Genomic DNA, 15,285 nt, shown 5'->3' with positions numbered 1-15,285 from the left:
CATGGAAATCGGAAACGTCCCCCGTGGTTTACCTTGGAGTGGTGGGACCATTGTACGTGACAAGACAGGGTAGCGCGACGAGTAAACCGAGGATTAGTAAGAACGAATTTTTATATCAGAGAAGCAAATGTTGGATTAGATCCTACGGTTGGTATAAGCGCAATGTATTATTATTATACAGGTGAATGTAAACTGATCTCATCCGACCATTTCGACATCATTCAGCATTTGGTATTAATCGGATTATCTCAATTGCAATAACCAAATCAAAACCCGAACTAAGTCTACGCACTATGATTGGATCGGTTCACGTACGAGTCATCAGGACCTCCGTGGAATGTGAGGATGATATCGACAGATCGATGGCGGCGCAGCCCCGCAATAGACATACGAAGAAGAAGAGGAGGGGGGATCAAAGAACAAGTGGAATGATCAAACTAAGCTTGCTGCATAGTTCCTTCAATAATTACAGCTCAGCGGTTGATCTTTCGAACATGCGCCGGTGGTCATCAGGCACCAGAACTCGTCGAAGTGGCCGTCACCATTCCTGTCGACGCCGCTGATCATGAGCCGGCACTCCCGGAGGCTGCACTGGCCATGCTCCAACCGGATGAGCACCTCCTCGACTCCTCATCCATATATAAATTAAACTTTATAACTAGATAGAATTTTGATGTAAAAGTCAAGAGTTCCTATATAAAGAGTTCATATTATAATATTTGAAGTATATAGTTTGAGAGGAGAGATGAAGCAGACGAGAGGCTCAGAGATCTATGATATAAGAGATGATAAATTTTATATTTATTAAAAGTTTTTTTTATTTTTAATTTTTTTTATTTCTTGATAGTATTTTCTATGATTTTTTATATCCACTATTCTCTTAAGAGATTTTTCAATATAATATTGATATTTTTTTATTTTTAACAAAGTATTAGAGCTTTTTGATATCTAACACCTTGAACTAAGTTGAATACTAGAGGCTTCTATCACCACCTCCCAATTGCTCGGCATTTGGGTGCCTCTTCCACTCTGGCGATGCCCACACCATGGCATCCATGAACTCATTCAAGTTGATGAAGTTATCGCCATTGCAGTTCGCCTCCCACACCATCCCCTTAGCCTCCCGCACGGTCGTGGCCTACTCATGTGTCAAGAGCAGCAGCACATTCCCTAATTTTATAGAGGATATCTTTCTGTCACCATTGGAGTTGATGAGTCAAAGCATTTGCTTCAATTGATTGGATATCTCCATGGCCATAGCGAAGGACGACGACAGCTTGTTGAAGTTACTATAGAGTCTGCTGACTTACGCTATTGGGATAGAAGAGCAAAAAAAATATTAAAAACATAATACTATAATATAATTAAAAAATAATACTTTCGAACAAAAAAAACTAAAGTAATATTAAATAAGAAATAAACCTAAGAACACCTATAAAATATTGCTAAGTACATACATCTTTGTTTCATGAACCATGATCCTATTTATATAATATAATAGTAATTAACTCATTATCTCATGTCACCTATGATTAAGTTAGGCATAGAACTAACATCATAATGATAACTTCTTATATCATGAGCCACTTAAGTAGAGATGTCTAGAACATAACTTGAACTACCTAGAACACAATAGCTATTTGAGATAATTACATATGAATTAATTCTCAATACTTTCTCTTGATTCATAATTATATACATCAATATAAGATATGAAATAAATATGTTTTTCAAATGGAAACGACTTAATGAGAAAATTTGTAACTTATTCATATATGTTATAAACTTTGTTGTTATAGTTCCGCTTGCTATAAGATCCTAAATAAAATGATAGTATATCTCTATACGCTTTATTAAATATTAGATTCGTTATCATTTCAATTATGATTTTATTATCATAAAATATTTTAATTACTTCTTTTTGTTCGTAACGAAGAAGTCCGCTAAACTATCTTACTGAATAAACTATTAATGTTGTAGTTATATATTGATGTTGACAATGTTGTTGTTGGCTTCTTTGAACTCTAAGATATCACTTCTAATTCGAGGTTAAAAATATTGTATAAAGTATTTTTTCTATCATCCGAAGCTTTTGCCCAATCACTATCAGTAAAACCAAATGATTTATATTTAAAATTATAAGAATATCAAATATCATAATCTATAATTTTAATAATATAATATATATAATTCGTTTAATAACTCCGATATGATGATTGCTTAGACTATGCATAAACTTAAATACTACATCAATCAATAGAAAATGTAATATCTCATCAAGTATAAGTTAGATAAATTAAACATCCAACCAAAACTTATATAGTATCTTACATTTGTTAAATATGTATCATTTTCTAACTTCAATTTCTCATTTACATTGAACGGATTATTATAGTTTTACAATTAATTATGTTAGATTTTTTGAGTAGATTTATTGTATAATTTTTTTATGAAATAAAATTTCTATCTAATCATTATTTCACCTCCGACCCAAGAAAATAGTTCGGTAGACTCAAATCTAATATTTTAAACTTATTCATTTTTTTTTTAAATTCTATCATAAAAGAGTTAGATGAACTTATATATATAATATCATTATCATAAAGACAAGCCATAAAAAATATATTTATCTTCTTTCTTTAGATAAAAAGTATATTCATTATTGCTCCTCTTAAATTAATTTTAATAAAAATAATAGTCAATTTTATTGTATCATATCCTTAGAGCTTGTTTAAGTCCATAAAGGACTTTCTTTAATTTATACTTATTTTTTTATATCTTTTAACTAGAAAACCTTCATGTTGAGTAATAAAAACTTCTTGTAAACTTTATTTAAAATCATAGATTTCACATTAAATTGATAAATGTGCTAATTTAAATAAGCAACTAAAGCTAAGAAAGTTCTTACTATTTCAAATCTAGCAACCGAATAAAAATTATCATCAAAATCAATACCATGTTGCTATGAATATCCTTTTGTTACAAGTTAAGTCTTATGCTTTTGGATACTTCTATATATATTATAGTTTATTTTGAATACTCATTTTAATCCAATAGTTTTTTTTTTCTTTTGATAGATCTATTAGCTCCCAAGTTTTATTCTTCTCGATTAACCTAATTCCTCCTTCATTATCTTTTGTCATCCCTCTTTTTTAACTTCTTCCTAAAGGCTAGTAGGATTTGAAATAAATAAAGTAAATATTAGATCATAAATTTATGTTAGTAATCTGAATTTTCTTAGAGGGGTTCATTTGAAGAATCATATGATAAATCTGAACTGCTACTATTTGAGGCTAACAATGAACTTGTTAGAGCTGTATCTATTACTTAATTTTATAAGTGTCTAATTTTGTTGGAATATGGCTTTATTTTTTACTATTCTCCTAATTCTAACTTGTACTTTCATCAAATATAACATTTCTATTAATAATAACTTTGCATTATAATGAATAACTAATTAAGATGTATTTTTTAAAATTTTCATCAAGTGTATGATGATTTTATGAATTTACCAAAGTATAAATAATATAATAAAAAATTCTTAAATAGCTTACACTTGACTTCATACTATACCAAGCTTCAAAAAGAGTTCAATTCATAATAACATTTGTTAGTAAAATATTTTATAAATAAACTATTATTGTAATTACTTCTACCCAAAATTAATTTGAAAGATGTTTTCCTTAAGCAAACTTATTATCATTTCAATGATATTACAATTCTTGCATTTAGGTATATCATTTTTCTCTAATATATGTGATATTATCAAGTCCTTACAAATATTTTTTATAAAAAATTAAAATTATTAGATAAAAATTTACCACCTTTGTCTATCCAAAGTATCTTAATATATCTATCATTTTGTATTTTCACAAGCGTCTTGAATTTTTAAAAATTATCAAATATTTCATATCTCATTTCTAAAAAGTATACTTAACTCATATAACTATAATCATCGATAAATAATAAAAATATTAAATTTCACTAAATAATTTTATATTTATAAATTCACATAAATCGCCATGAATTAATTTAAGATGATTAGATACTTTACATATTTTTCTATTAGAAAATATTTTTTTCTTTGTTTGCTATAAATGCATCCTTCACATATCCTCCACTATCACGTCATCTTCTTATTATTTTTTTTATCTCTTCTTTTGAAGTAGAAGACTCCCTCTTAACTTGAAATATATTTTTTTCACTTTTCTCAAGTGACCTATCGAACCTTACTTCATGTGCTTATAATAGATTCATTAATTTATCAAATAAAAATATAAATAAATCTTTGGACTCCTCAACTACATTAACAATATGATCAGATTTTGAAGCATAATAATATAATTATGAAGATGTTTACTATAAAATTTTATTTAACTAACAATTTCAATCACTCAAGAAAAAAAATCTTACGTCAATTCATTATTTTTCATGAATAAAATTTCAAGCTCAAAATGAAAGGTTTGAAGTTTTACCTAATCATTTTTAATGAGCCTTGAAATTCATTTATAAGTATCAATCATGCTTGTCTTAAGATTGTAGTTGTAGTAATTTTTGAGAAAATTAGCTCATATACAACTTTTTAAATAAAAAAAAATACTTTTTAGTCATTCTTTCTATTTTGCCTCAACTTGACTTCTTTATCTAGATCTACACATATATTCTTTATTAAGTCTCAAAGATTCTAAAATTTGAATAAATTTTTTATCTTGATATTTCAAAATTCATAGTATTTTTTTGAGAAGATGAGAATAAGAAATTAAGACATCCAATTATCATTGGAAGTCATAATACCTAGTTCAGATTGAACTTGGCTCTGATACCATAAATATTAAGGATGGAGAAATAAGAAAATGATAAAAATAGAATACTATAATGTAATTAAAAAAGAATACTTTCAAACAAGAATATCAAAATAGTATTAAGTACGAGATAAAACTAAGAATACTTACAAAATATTTTCAAGTATATATACCTTGCTTCATCAACTAATTCATCATCTCATTTTATCTATGATTAAATTAGGTGTAAAAATTATTATCATAATAATATTTTCTTACATTATTCATCATCTAGATAGAATTATTTAAAATATAATAAGTATAAAATATAATTATTTATTAATCAGCCTGTGAAGAAAGGTTCCCACCCGCTTTCCTAGGGGAGACGTGCCACAACGCTTTAGAGGAGAAAGAACTAAGTGTTGGTTTTGTCAGCACCAAAGAGGTTCTTTAAAACAGAATCATGAGATGAACAGAGCGGAGAGGAAAGAAACAAGAAGATAGAGCTACTTTGATTCGCAAGACTCTAAAGCTAAGAATCAAACATCATACCTTCAATTGCTCTTCAAGTTTGCTCTCGGTAGTGGGGTGGGTGGCAAGCATGTGGAGGGAAGGTTTGTGGATACATGACGGTGCAATGATTGGGTCGGCTCGACGACGTTGATTGTACGGTGGTTGGTGGTGACGGTAAGTGCCTTGCAGTTGATGTTATTGTTTCATTTGTTCGGCTCTAAGGCTGACGAGAGCTTGTCATTGGGGAAGCCGACTCATACAACTCTGACCTAAGTCGGTCGATCAAGACAGACCGGGAGGCCTAACTAAGCTTTCTTTGCAAGATTTATAAGATCGTAAAAAGGTGGTATCGAGAGAAGAAATCGTTGATATTCTGATAGTCTAATATGATTCGAACTCGTATATTTAGAGTTATTCGATGTGTCTCTAAATGAAAATAACAAACTCACGATATGTTACTGGTATAAAGATCAAAGTTGAGAGAAGTTTTTTGCTTCGATCCCTCCGACGCCCAAGTTAATAACTCAAGATACATGAGTATGAACTCAAATAGCTAAAAAAATAAGCCTCCTCTTATCGTGTTGAAGATAAGTTTTATATATGATCGTAATGGGATAAAATATTTTATGAAATATTCCATAGGAATGTAGCCTCTAATCACCTCCAACAGCTTCCCCTTGGCCTCTTATCCACATGGGTGATGAAGGGATAGCCCATCATCATTTGTTTTAGGCCCTTGCGCATACGGGCAAACAGGTAAAGGGTAACTTTCGTCTTCTCCTTTCATTCTGAATGTCATGTGAAGGTTACGTATTAGATGATGATTAGTTGATGGTATCCTCTCTATTATTTGTCCCCTCCCCCAAAGGCATACTTCGGGGCTCTTGTAAGAGGAGTCTGAAATCTGACATTTAATTCATCCAACACGCCAAGCTTATACCTCTTCGATCCATTATTAACTTGATGGCGTGTTTAGTTCATCTGATATGAGTTCATTTGACGACTCTAGTCCATCGTGCCCCTCATATCGTTCGCCATGAGTTTGTTAAGCGCATCCATCCAAGATCGCCTCCCTTACCTCACTATCTCTCGTATCATTGAGGGGACACGCATTAGTTTGATGATGTCGAGTTTTCTAACCTCCCCATCTCTTTTTGACCTTGATGCATAGGCGGATGTGGAGGTCAAGCTTCTCGACTTCTTCATCTTTAGCAAAGGCAGGATCAAGCTTTTTGACCTCAATACCTTGAGTAAGGGTGGGAGTCAGACTTCTCAACCTCTATGCCTCAAGCAAAAGGGAGGATTGGGCTTAAGATAAGGAGGTCAAAAAATCTGACCTTATCTAACTAATGTGCATCCCTCGACAATATAAGGGATAGGTTGACAATAGATCGCCACCAACAACATTAGGAAAGATGATTCCATATAAATGCACTAGATGAACTCGTGTCAGATGATATAAGTGGCATTATGGGCTAAACATGTCGAACAAACTCATGCCAGATGAACTAAACGTTTCATCAAGTCGATAATAGATCGAAGAGGTATAAGTTTAATGTATCAGATAAATTAGATATCATAATTTGGATTTCTCTTACAAGAATCTCAAAGCATATCTTGGGGGGGATAAATAATAGAGTACATCGTTAGATAATTATCATCAGACATGTAACTATCACGTTGTGTCCAGGGTGAAAGAAAAAGACAAAAGTCACCCTCCACTCTTCTTTCCACATGATCAAGGATGATTATTGACTACGCCGCCTATGTAGGCAAACTTTATTACTCGTATAATAACTCATTAACTAACTCACATGTTTTAATAAGTATAACAAATATTTATGTTAGCAATTGAAACGAGAGATGCATACAATAATAGTCATCCATTTATAGCCACGATTAACATATAAAAGATATTAGCTACTGATATAAATGTCTTGAAATCAAATATTGTGTTCACGATAAAATAATTTCAGTACCATTAGGAATAATCCGACATCGTTTACAAATTCAAATGGAGCAATCAAGACATTAAGTTTATTTTTTCATATCATTAATGGAAACAAGTCTTTGGCTTTATGTAATGTAGCACAAATTTGTTTTGTCTAATCTTTGTCAAATCAATATTAGATTAGGAAACGTTGCCATTAATGGATTTAATATTAATTAAATTATCTTTCAAATTTAGTTTTACCATTGATATTAGAGCCATTTATAGTTCCAGAGACTTAAATAAGACCTTTGAAGCGTAAGATACTAAACCTCATCCAATAAATTTTTTGAATGTGCTAGTATGTGGCTTATAAAGATTTTGTCAGATTCTCATAAGATCGATATAGACTATGAAATTATTCAAATAATATATAATATATTAAAATATTAAATCAAACTTTATAATTAGATATAATCTTGATTAATGAGTCTTAGTCAAGATAGAAGTTACTATGATAGTTGGGGTTAAAGTTTTAAGTTTACTCCTATATAAATAAAAGGATCATAAAATGATTCAGACAACAATCAAGAAGAGCGATAAGGTAGAACATAAGAGATGATAAGTTTTACTGTTTAATACGAGTTTTTATTTTTGAAGTTTTTCTTGTTTCTATCGTCACTCTTTTATGATTTCTTGATGTTAACGATCTTTCTCAAAAATATTTCTAACATAATATTCTTAATATTAAAACCATTAGTTTCTCGGCAAAGAACATATTACAAAATACTTCTATTTTCTTAAATAAATTGTTTAATAGACTCATATTTTTGAAGAAAGATGGGTGTTTGTGAGCCATGCTGAATTCCGTAGAACTTGTTGTTCTTGGGAACTCGGTTATTGTAGATTGAAATATACAGCACTTAGAACATTAAATATCAAGCCAAGTTTGAAACGGAGAGCACGACGTCGATCTTCCAGCGGCAGTTGGATCAAACCCCCAGATTTATTATGGGTTGGTGCGACGGGTGACCACACTGTCCATGGCCAGTAATTAATGACGTGCAAGACTGCAGGTCGAATACGTACGTCGATAGTACTTTGCATGTGCTGAGAGCAGCAACTGTCACACCCCGTTCTTAATTCCCATCACAGGAGGGAGTTGAAAGGACCGACAGAGAATTAACTGCCTCGTCCGCCATGGGAATGGAGAACAGACAGTCCAGGCAAGTGGAATCACTGTGTCGCCGGAGGAAGCTCTTTGGGAAGTTGCACCGCCTGTTATTGGTGTCCCAAAGACCACATCCTTCAATCTGGCTCGGGAATTAATGAACTGGTTTATTGAATCAGATGAAACCATTGAAAGCAGTAAGAAGATGAGAGTTCCATCGTTAACTGTAAATACCTGCATGTCTCGATGACAGAATCTTTAGCAGCTGCTGCCGGTGCAATAAAAGAAAATATTTTTGGTGCAGAGATGGGTAAAGGCTTTCTTGGAAACTGATGTCAACTACCAGACAGGTAGGCTTGAATGCTGGTAGGCGGGAAAGGCAGAAGAAAGAGGTACATGTGGTACAGTGAGCCATGGAGTTTCACACTGCAATCGATTTGGGAGTTGGCTGTCGTCCATGAGTTTTACATTGTTCATTCATGTCCGGCAAGTGGCCAATCTGGGGCTCTGAGATCTGGCACAAACATCGCAGATGATAGGTGATCTTGAAGGTCCGCACCTGACAGGAGAGGGACATCACGTTGTTGGTAAAAATGGAGAGACTATCCAACGATGAAGTGATCAACTTGTCAACGATTATGCTTCAAGCAACAATGGATCTTATCTGTTTCCTACGTGAATGAATGTTCATCTTTGTGACAGATACAGGAACGTGAAAACTACTCATGACTCGGATGCAAATTTCAGGGAACTCTGTCACAGTGATGGCAGTGAGACGGTAGGAGGAGGTGGAGGACCAGTTTGTCCTTGACAAGGACGACAAGGTGATGTAAATGGACCAGCGTCGCGTGTTAGTGTCGAAGCACACAGTCCAACGCGCCCGTGGTCCTTCACCCTTTTCCTGCTCCCATCCACATGCTCTTGTTCCTCTCGCCCGCCCCACTTGTGTCCTATATAATGCTCCACCGACTTCGTCTGCTAAACCCACGGCCAAGCAGAGCAACAGAGACAGCCTTGTGGCCTCTGCTTCCGCTCTCAAATCCCCTGTATTTGGAACTTGCAAGTGACGGCTGTGAGGAGATGGCGATTCGGAGGTCGAACAACAAGCTGCCGCAGGCCGCGGGCATCAAGCAGATACTGAAGAGGTGCTCGAGCCTGGGGAGGAAGCAGCAGCCGGTGGACGTGCCCAAGGGCCACTTCGCGGTGTACGTGGGCGAGAGCCGGAGCCGGTTCATCGTGCCCATATCTTACCTCACCCACCCTGAGTTCCAGAGCCTGCTGCGGCAGGCCGAGGAGGAGTTCGGCTTCGACCACGACATGGGCCTCACCATCCCGTGCGAGGAGGTCGTCTTCCGCTCCCTCACCTCCATGCTCCGATGAAGCGGCCTCCGCCTCCGCCTGCGCCGCCCATTTGTAACTTCCTTCGTTCGTTGGTCCCTTTTTTGCCGCCATTGACGGCGGTTCCTTGGACTGCAGCTGTTTGACTCGAAACCCACAGCCCGGTGGGTTGGATTTGTACATCTCGGAGCGGCTGTGCCGCTCTGTAAGGACTAATTAATTTACTTGCAAGGATCAGAGGGTGTCGCTTCCCCTGTTTATATACTGCGTTTTGTCCATCTGGCTGCTTCTTTGAATGATCGATTCCATCATGTGTTTTCTGAGATGAGACGTCCAACTTGGATTCACTTCATCCTTATCAGAAACAAGCAAGGCATATTAAGCATAAGACATCACAATGGATGAGATGGAGTGCATTAATGATAACTGTAGGCTGTCGAAGCTGTACTGTGTGTCAATCACAGAGCAAGAATCTACTGACAGAGAGAGGAGAAAGATGACCTCTTTCTTTACCACAAATCTTGCATGCTTTGGAATCATGAAAGAGCCAAATTTATTAAGCAGAAGGCAATGCATAAGTACAACGAATTGCTTGTCTCGTCCTCTCTCTCTCTCTTTCTCTCTCTCTCTCTCTCTCTCTCTGTTGATTACTCGAAAGGATTAGAATGGCGTCCATTTGGTACACTCGTACAAGTGTGTCCTGTACAACGCTGCTTTCATTCCCTTTCTATTCCTGCTTATTTCTGGCTGGGCCTCAATTGTTTCAGCCAAGGAATCCCTTCACGCCTCTTTAGCTTTCATCCACAAGTCTCCTCCTGTCAGCTTTCCTCTCCAACTCATCATTTACGTGATCAGCTATCCCATCACATCAATTTGTGACACGTACAGTGAAGTTCTCTATCACAACAGCTTATACATCTGTCTTTATTGGATGTTTCTTAGTCTTCTCACCTTGGAAGAGCTTGTGAGGTGACATGATGTGATATTGCACAATTCTGGAGGGCCTGCACAAAATGAGCCCCATGCATTAGGTACGTGAAAGATTGGCCAACCCAATTAAGCTTTTGTGGAATGCTGCACAAATTCTTAGCCTTCGTCTTAACCCCTCTCCACATCAACCAAATCCTGCCCCAAGTCAAAGAGAGTCTCTGGTGGAGGATACTATTCTGTCACAGTATGCATCCTTTCATGAAATTTTGTTGACTCATACTGTGAAGTTCCATAAACTGGACTCCTTTTCAGCCCCTTTCAGATATCAGAATTATGCCTGAAAGACTCAGAATAGTCACACTCTCGAAAGCAGAAATGACCATCAAACTTATCAAAAAGAGACTACAGGGCTGCGGTGCAAAGGCAAGAAGGTCCGATAGATAGGAGGGTGGCATCCGCATGGTGTGAGTCTAGAGCTGTGCAACGGTGCAAGAGCATTGGGTCCTCCAAATCTAATGAGTGGCTGCAGATTACCTATCAAATCTGGTACTGCACTCTGAGACGTCTTTTCTGGTGTTAGTGCAGCCTTAGCTGGCTGGCTTCAATGACTTGGGACACGCAATGTCTGCAGTCCCAGCATCAACGAGCATGACAGTGCTGGAAATAGACCGACTTGAGTTAGGTGACTGCCATGGAAGCAAACTTTTATCTGGTCTCAGACAATTTGAGCTCATGAACTCGTTCCTGTACTGCATCATAAAATTGTGCTGCTCTTTCTAGGGGTTTTTTGGTTTGTAGATGTTGAAGCATCTACGAGCAGAGGAGGTGAAGGTCCATCAAACGTGCTCGTGCGAAGCCTCTAAAATTCCACATCTTGTTAGCAGGCATGGAAGAGGGAGCTTCCAATGTGGATCCGATACCAGGCAAGAAAGGTCCACAGGGGAAGGAACCCATGTGTTGAGAGTGAAGTGCCAGAGGATACTAGCCTCCCAAATCGAATGAATGGCTGCAGAGGCTTAACACATCAAGTCCATTCTGAGGGATCCCCAAGAGGTCCCTCGCGTGCCCTACAGCCTTAGCTGGCTCATCCAAAGATCTCGGACAGGCCATGTCCTTGTTCCAACCTCAAGCATGCGATGCCGGAGGTTGACCTTATCCAACTGCGTAGGGGCGGCGTGGAGCTTCTGTTGCGCCGGGTATAGTAACCCTCCGGCGAGTATAATGACGCCGTGTCGGTGAAATACATAGTTGCGTTGCGACTGCTGTGTTGGAGATGCTTGTGGTAAGGGCACGCATCGAGTAGATGCTTGGGAATGGCGGAATAAGGAACTGATAAAAATAAAATATTATGATATAATTAAAAGAGAATGTGTGTAGTAAAAAAATTAAAAATAACATTAAACAAGAGGTAAAACTAAGAATACTCATAAAATATTCTCAAATACATATATTTTTACTTTATGGATCATGATCGTATTTATAGGATTTAATGATAACTATTTCATCCTATCATATCACCCAAGATTAATTTAGGTACCCCCATGACAATAACTTATTAGATCATGGGCCACTTATTAATTTAGGTACCTAAAACGTGATAACTATCTATGAATCAATTCTCTACGCTCTCTTTGATTTATAGTTACACCAATTTGATTCATGAAATAAATATACTTTTGAAATGGAAGTGACTTCGTGAGAACATTTGTAACTTATTTATTTGTACTATAAGACTTTATTATTATGACTTCGCTTATTACAGGATCTCAGATATAATGATAGTGTATCTCTATATGCTTCGTTCTTGCATGAAAGATTGGATTCTTCTTCATTGTAATTTTGGCTTTGTTGTCACAAAATATTTCGATTACTTCTTTTTATTTTTTATGAAGTTCTCTAAGAAATCTTCTAAGTCGGATTGTTTGGCAGTTGATGTTGTAACTGCATATTCTGTTTATACTGTCGAAAATGTAATTGTTACTTGTTTCTTTGAACTCCAAGATATAGCTCCTGATCCAAGGCTAAAAGTATTGCTTGAAGTACTCTTCCTATCATCCAAAACTCTTGATTAATCACTATCAATGAAACTAAATAATTTATATTTAAAATTATGAGAGTAACAAATATCATAATTTATAGTTCCAACAATATAACATAGAATTCTTTTAACATCCACGAGATGATGTTTGATTGGATTATTATATTTAAACTTGAGAAGATAATATTTGGTCGAATATGAGTTAAATAAATCAAACCTCAAACCAAACTTCTATAATATATTGTATTTGTCAAATATATATCATCTTCAAGTTTAATTTCTAGTTTGCATTCATAAGGGTTATTGCAACCTTCTAATTAATCATGTTAGATTTTTTTTAGTACGTCTGCATACTTACTTTTTGAAATAAAATTTTCATATGATCCTTGTTTCACCTCCAACCGAAGAAAATAGTACAATCGATCTAGATCTGACATTTCAAACTTATTTATCATGTATTTTTTAAATTTTATAATAAAAGAGTTAGATGAAGTCATATATCAATATAAAGACAAATCATAAGTATATAATATTTACCTTACTTCTTTAAATGAAGAGTATGTTCATTATTCTCCTCTTAAATTCAGTTCGATGAAAATAATAATTAATTTTATTATATCATGTCTTTTGAGCTTGTTTTAGTTTATAAATAGCTTTTTTTTAGCTTATACAACTTTTCTTCATGTCTTTTAGCTAAAAAATCTTTGGATTGAATAACAAAAATCTATTCTTATAAATCTCCATTTAAAAATATAGATTTCATATCAAATTAATCAACAAGCTAATTCAAGTGAGTAGCTAAAGCTAAGAAAGTTCTCACGATCTCGAATCTAGCAACCGAAGAACAAGTATCATTACAATCAATATCTTGTTGCTGCGAATATCTATTTACTATAAGTCGAGCCTTATACTTTTATATACTTTCATTTATATTATATTTTATTTTGAATACTTATTTCAATCCAGTATCCTTTTTTCTCTTTTAATAGATCCATTAGCTTTCAAGTTTTAATCTTCTTAATTGATTTAATTTCTTTCTTTATTATCTTTCGTCATTCCTCTTTTTCAATTGCTTCCTCAAAACTTATAGGATCTCTGAAATAAACAAAGCAAATATTGAATCATAAATTTCTATTAGTGATTTGAATTTTCTTGGAAGGGTTTCATCTAACGTTGAACTTGTTGGAGTAAGATTTATCACTTGATTATGTGAAGTGTCTAGTTTTACTATAATCTAAGTTTGTTTTTCACCTTCATTGGTCTCCCAATTTAAACTTGCCCTTTTATCAAACATAACATTTATGTTAATAATAACTTTGTCACTAACAAGATTATACTATCAATATGCTTTGAATTATAAGGATAATCAATCAGGATGTATTATTCAGATCTTTCAGTAAGCTTACGATAGTTTTATGAATTTATGAAAGCATAAGCAATATAACCAAAAATTCTTATATGGCTTATACTTAGCTTCATACCATATCAAGTCTTAAAAGAAGTTCGAATCATAATAACCTTTGTTAATAAAATATTTAATAAATAAATTATTATTGCAATTGCTTCATCCAAAACTGATTTGGAAGATGTTTTCCTTTAAGCAAACTTCTTATCATTTTAATGATAATTCGATTCTTACATTTAGCTACACTATTTTGCTCTAATGTGTAGTATTATTAATTCCTAATTAATACCATTTTTATTTATTTAAAAAATTAAATATATTAGATAAAAATTTATCATCTTTATCTGTCCGAAGTGTTATCTATTACTTTGTCTTTGTACAAATGTCTTGAATTTTCAAAACTTATCAAATATTTCATATTTTAGTTTTAAAAATTATACTCAACTCACTCACGAGACTATAATAAACAGTAAAAAATATAAAATATAAACTTTCACAAATGATTTTATATTCATAGGTTCAAATAGATCAAATTAATTCAAGATAATTAGTTTACTCTCCATATTTTTTCAATATGAAATGATTTCTTACTTTATTTGTCATAAATGCAACATTCACCTACATCAAGTATATTAATTTTGGATAATTTAAAAATCATTCCTTTTTTATTTAACAGTAAACTCTTAATTGTATAAATTAAACTCATTTTTTGAATTATAATAAGAATATATTTTTTAATATTTAAAATATCAAGTGAAAACATCTTATTTTATATCATACAAATATTTACTATAATTAATAGTGCATGAACCACCATCAGATATAACTGAATATCCATCATTTATCAATTATCCAACACTTAATAAGTTATGTGATAAACTAAGAATAAAAAGAATATTATCAAGGTATTTTATCTTCCCTTAATTACAACATCTCTAAATATCTTTAATATCTCTAAATATTGATCTTATATTTGGCATATGATTACAATATCCATTATTCAAAATTCAAATATCATTTAAAATATCATTAGCTTATGAATGAGTCATAAATAATTTACTACTTTCTTTAATTTCCTTCATGTAGCTTACTTGCTGTTCTCTTTTTCAGTAATCTGTCTTTATATGACCAAACCTTTTACAATAGTCATAATGAATTTTGTTATAATTCTTTTTATCA

General features: G+C 33.8%; 1 protein-coding gene across 1 annotated transcript; it reads left to right on the top strand.

The window, feature by feature from the left end:
- Positions 1–9,371: 9,371 nt before the first annotated feature.
- Positions 9,372–9,970, top strand: LOC103977358 (auxin-responsive protein SAUR50-like). Its single transcript, XM_009392855.3, has one exon. It carries the CDS (start codon positions 9,476–9,478, stop codon positions 9,773–9,775), a length of 300 nt encoding a protein of 99 aa, XP_009391130.1. The 5' UTR covers positions 9,372–9,475; the 3' UTR covers positions 9,776–9,970.
- The last annotated feature ends 5,315 nt before the right edge of the window (positions 9,971–15,285 follow it).

The sequence above is a fragment of the Musa acuminata genome, chromosome BXJ3-4 (assembly GCF_036884655.1).
Source record: "Musa acuminata AAA Group cultivar baxijiao chromosome BXJ3-4, Cavendish_Baxijiao_AAA, whole genome shotgun sequence".
Taxonomy (NCBI): Eukaryota; Viridiplantae; Streptophyta; class Magnoliopsida; order Zingiberales; family Musaceae; genus Musa; species Musa acuminata.
The sequence above is the reverse complement of the archived record's forward strand: the minus strand, read 5'-3'. Positions and strand labels throughout refer to the sequence as shown.

Coding starts and splice junctions, on each gene's coding strand:
- LOC103977358 (XM_009392855.3), top strand. CDS start 9,476: ATGGCGATTCGGAGGTCGAACAACAAGCTGCCGCAGGCCGCGGGCATC.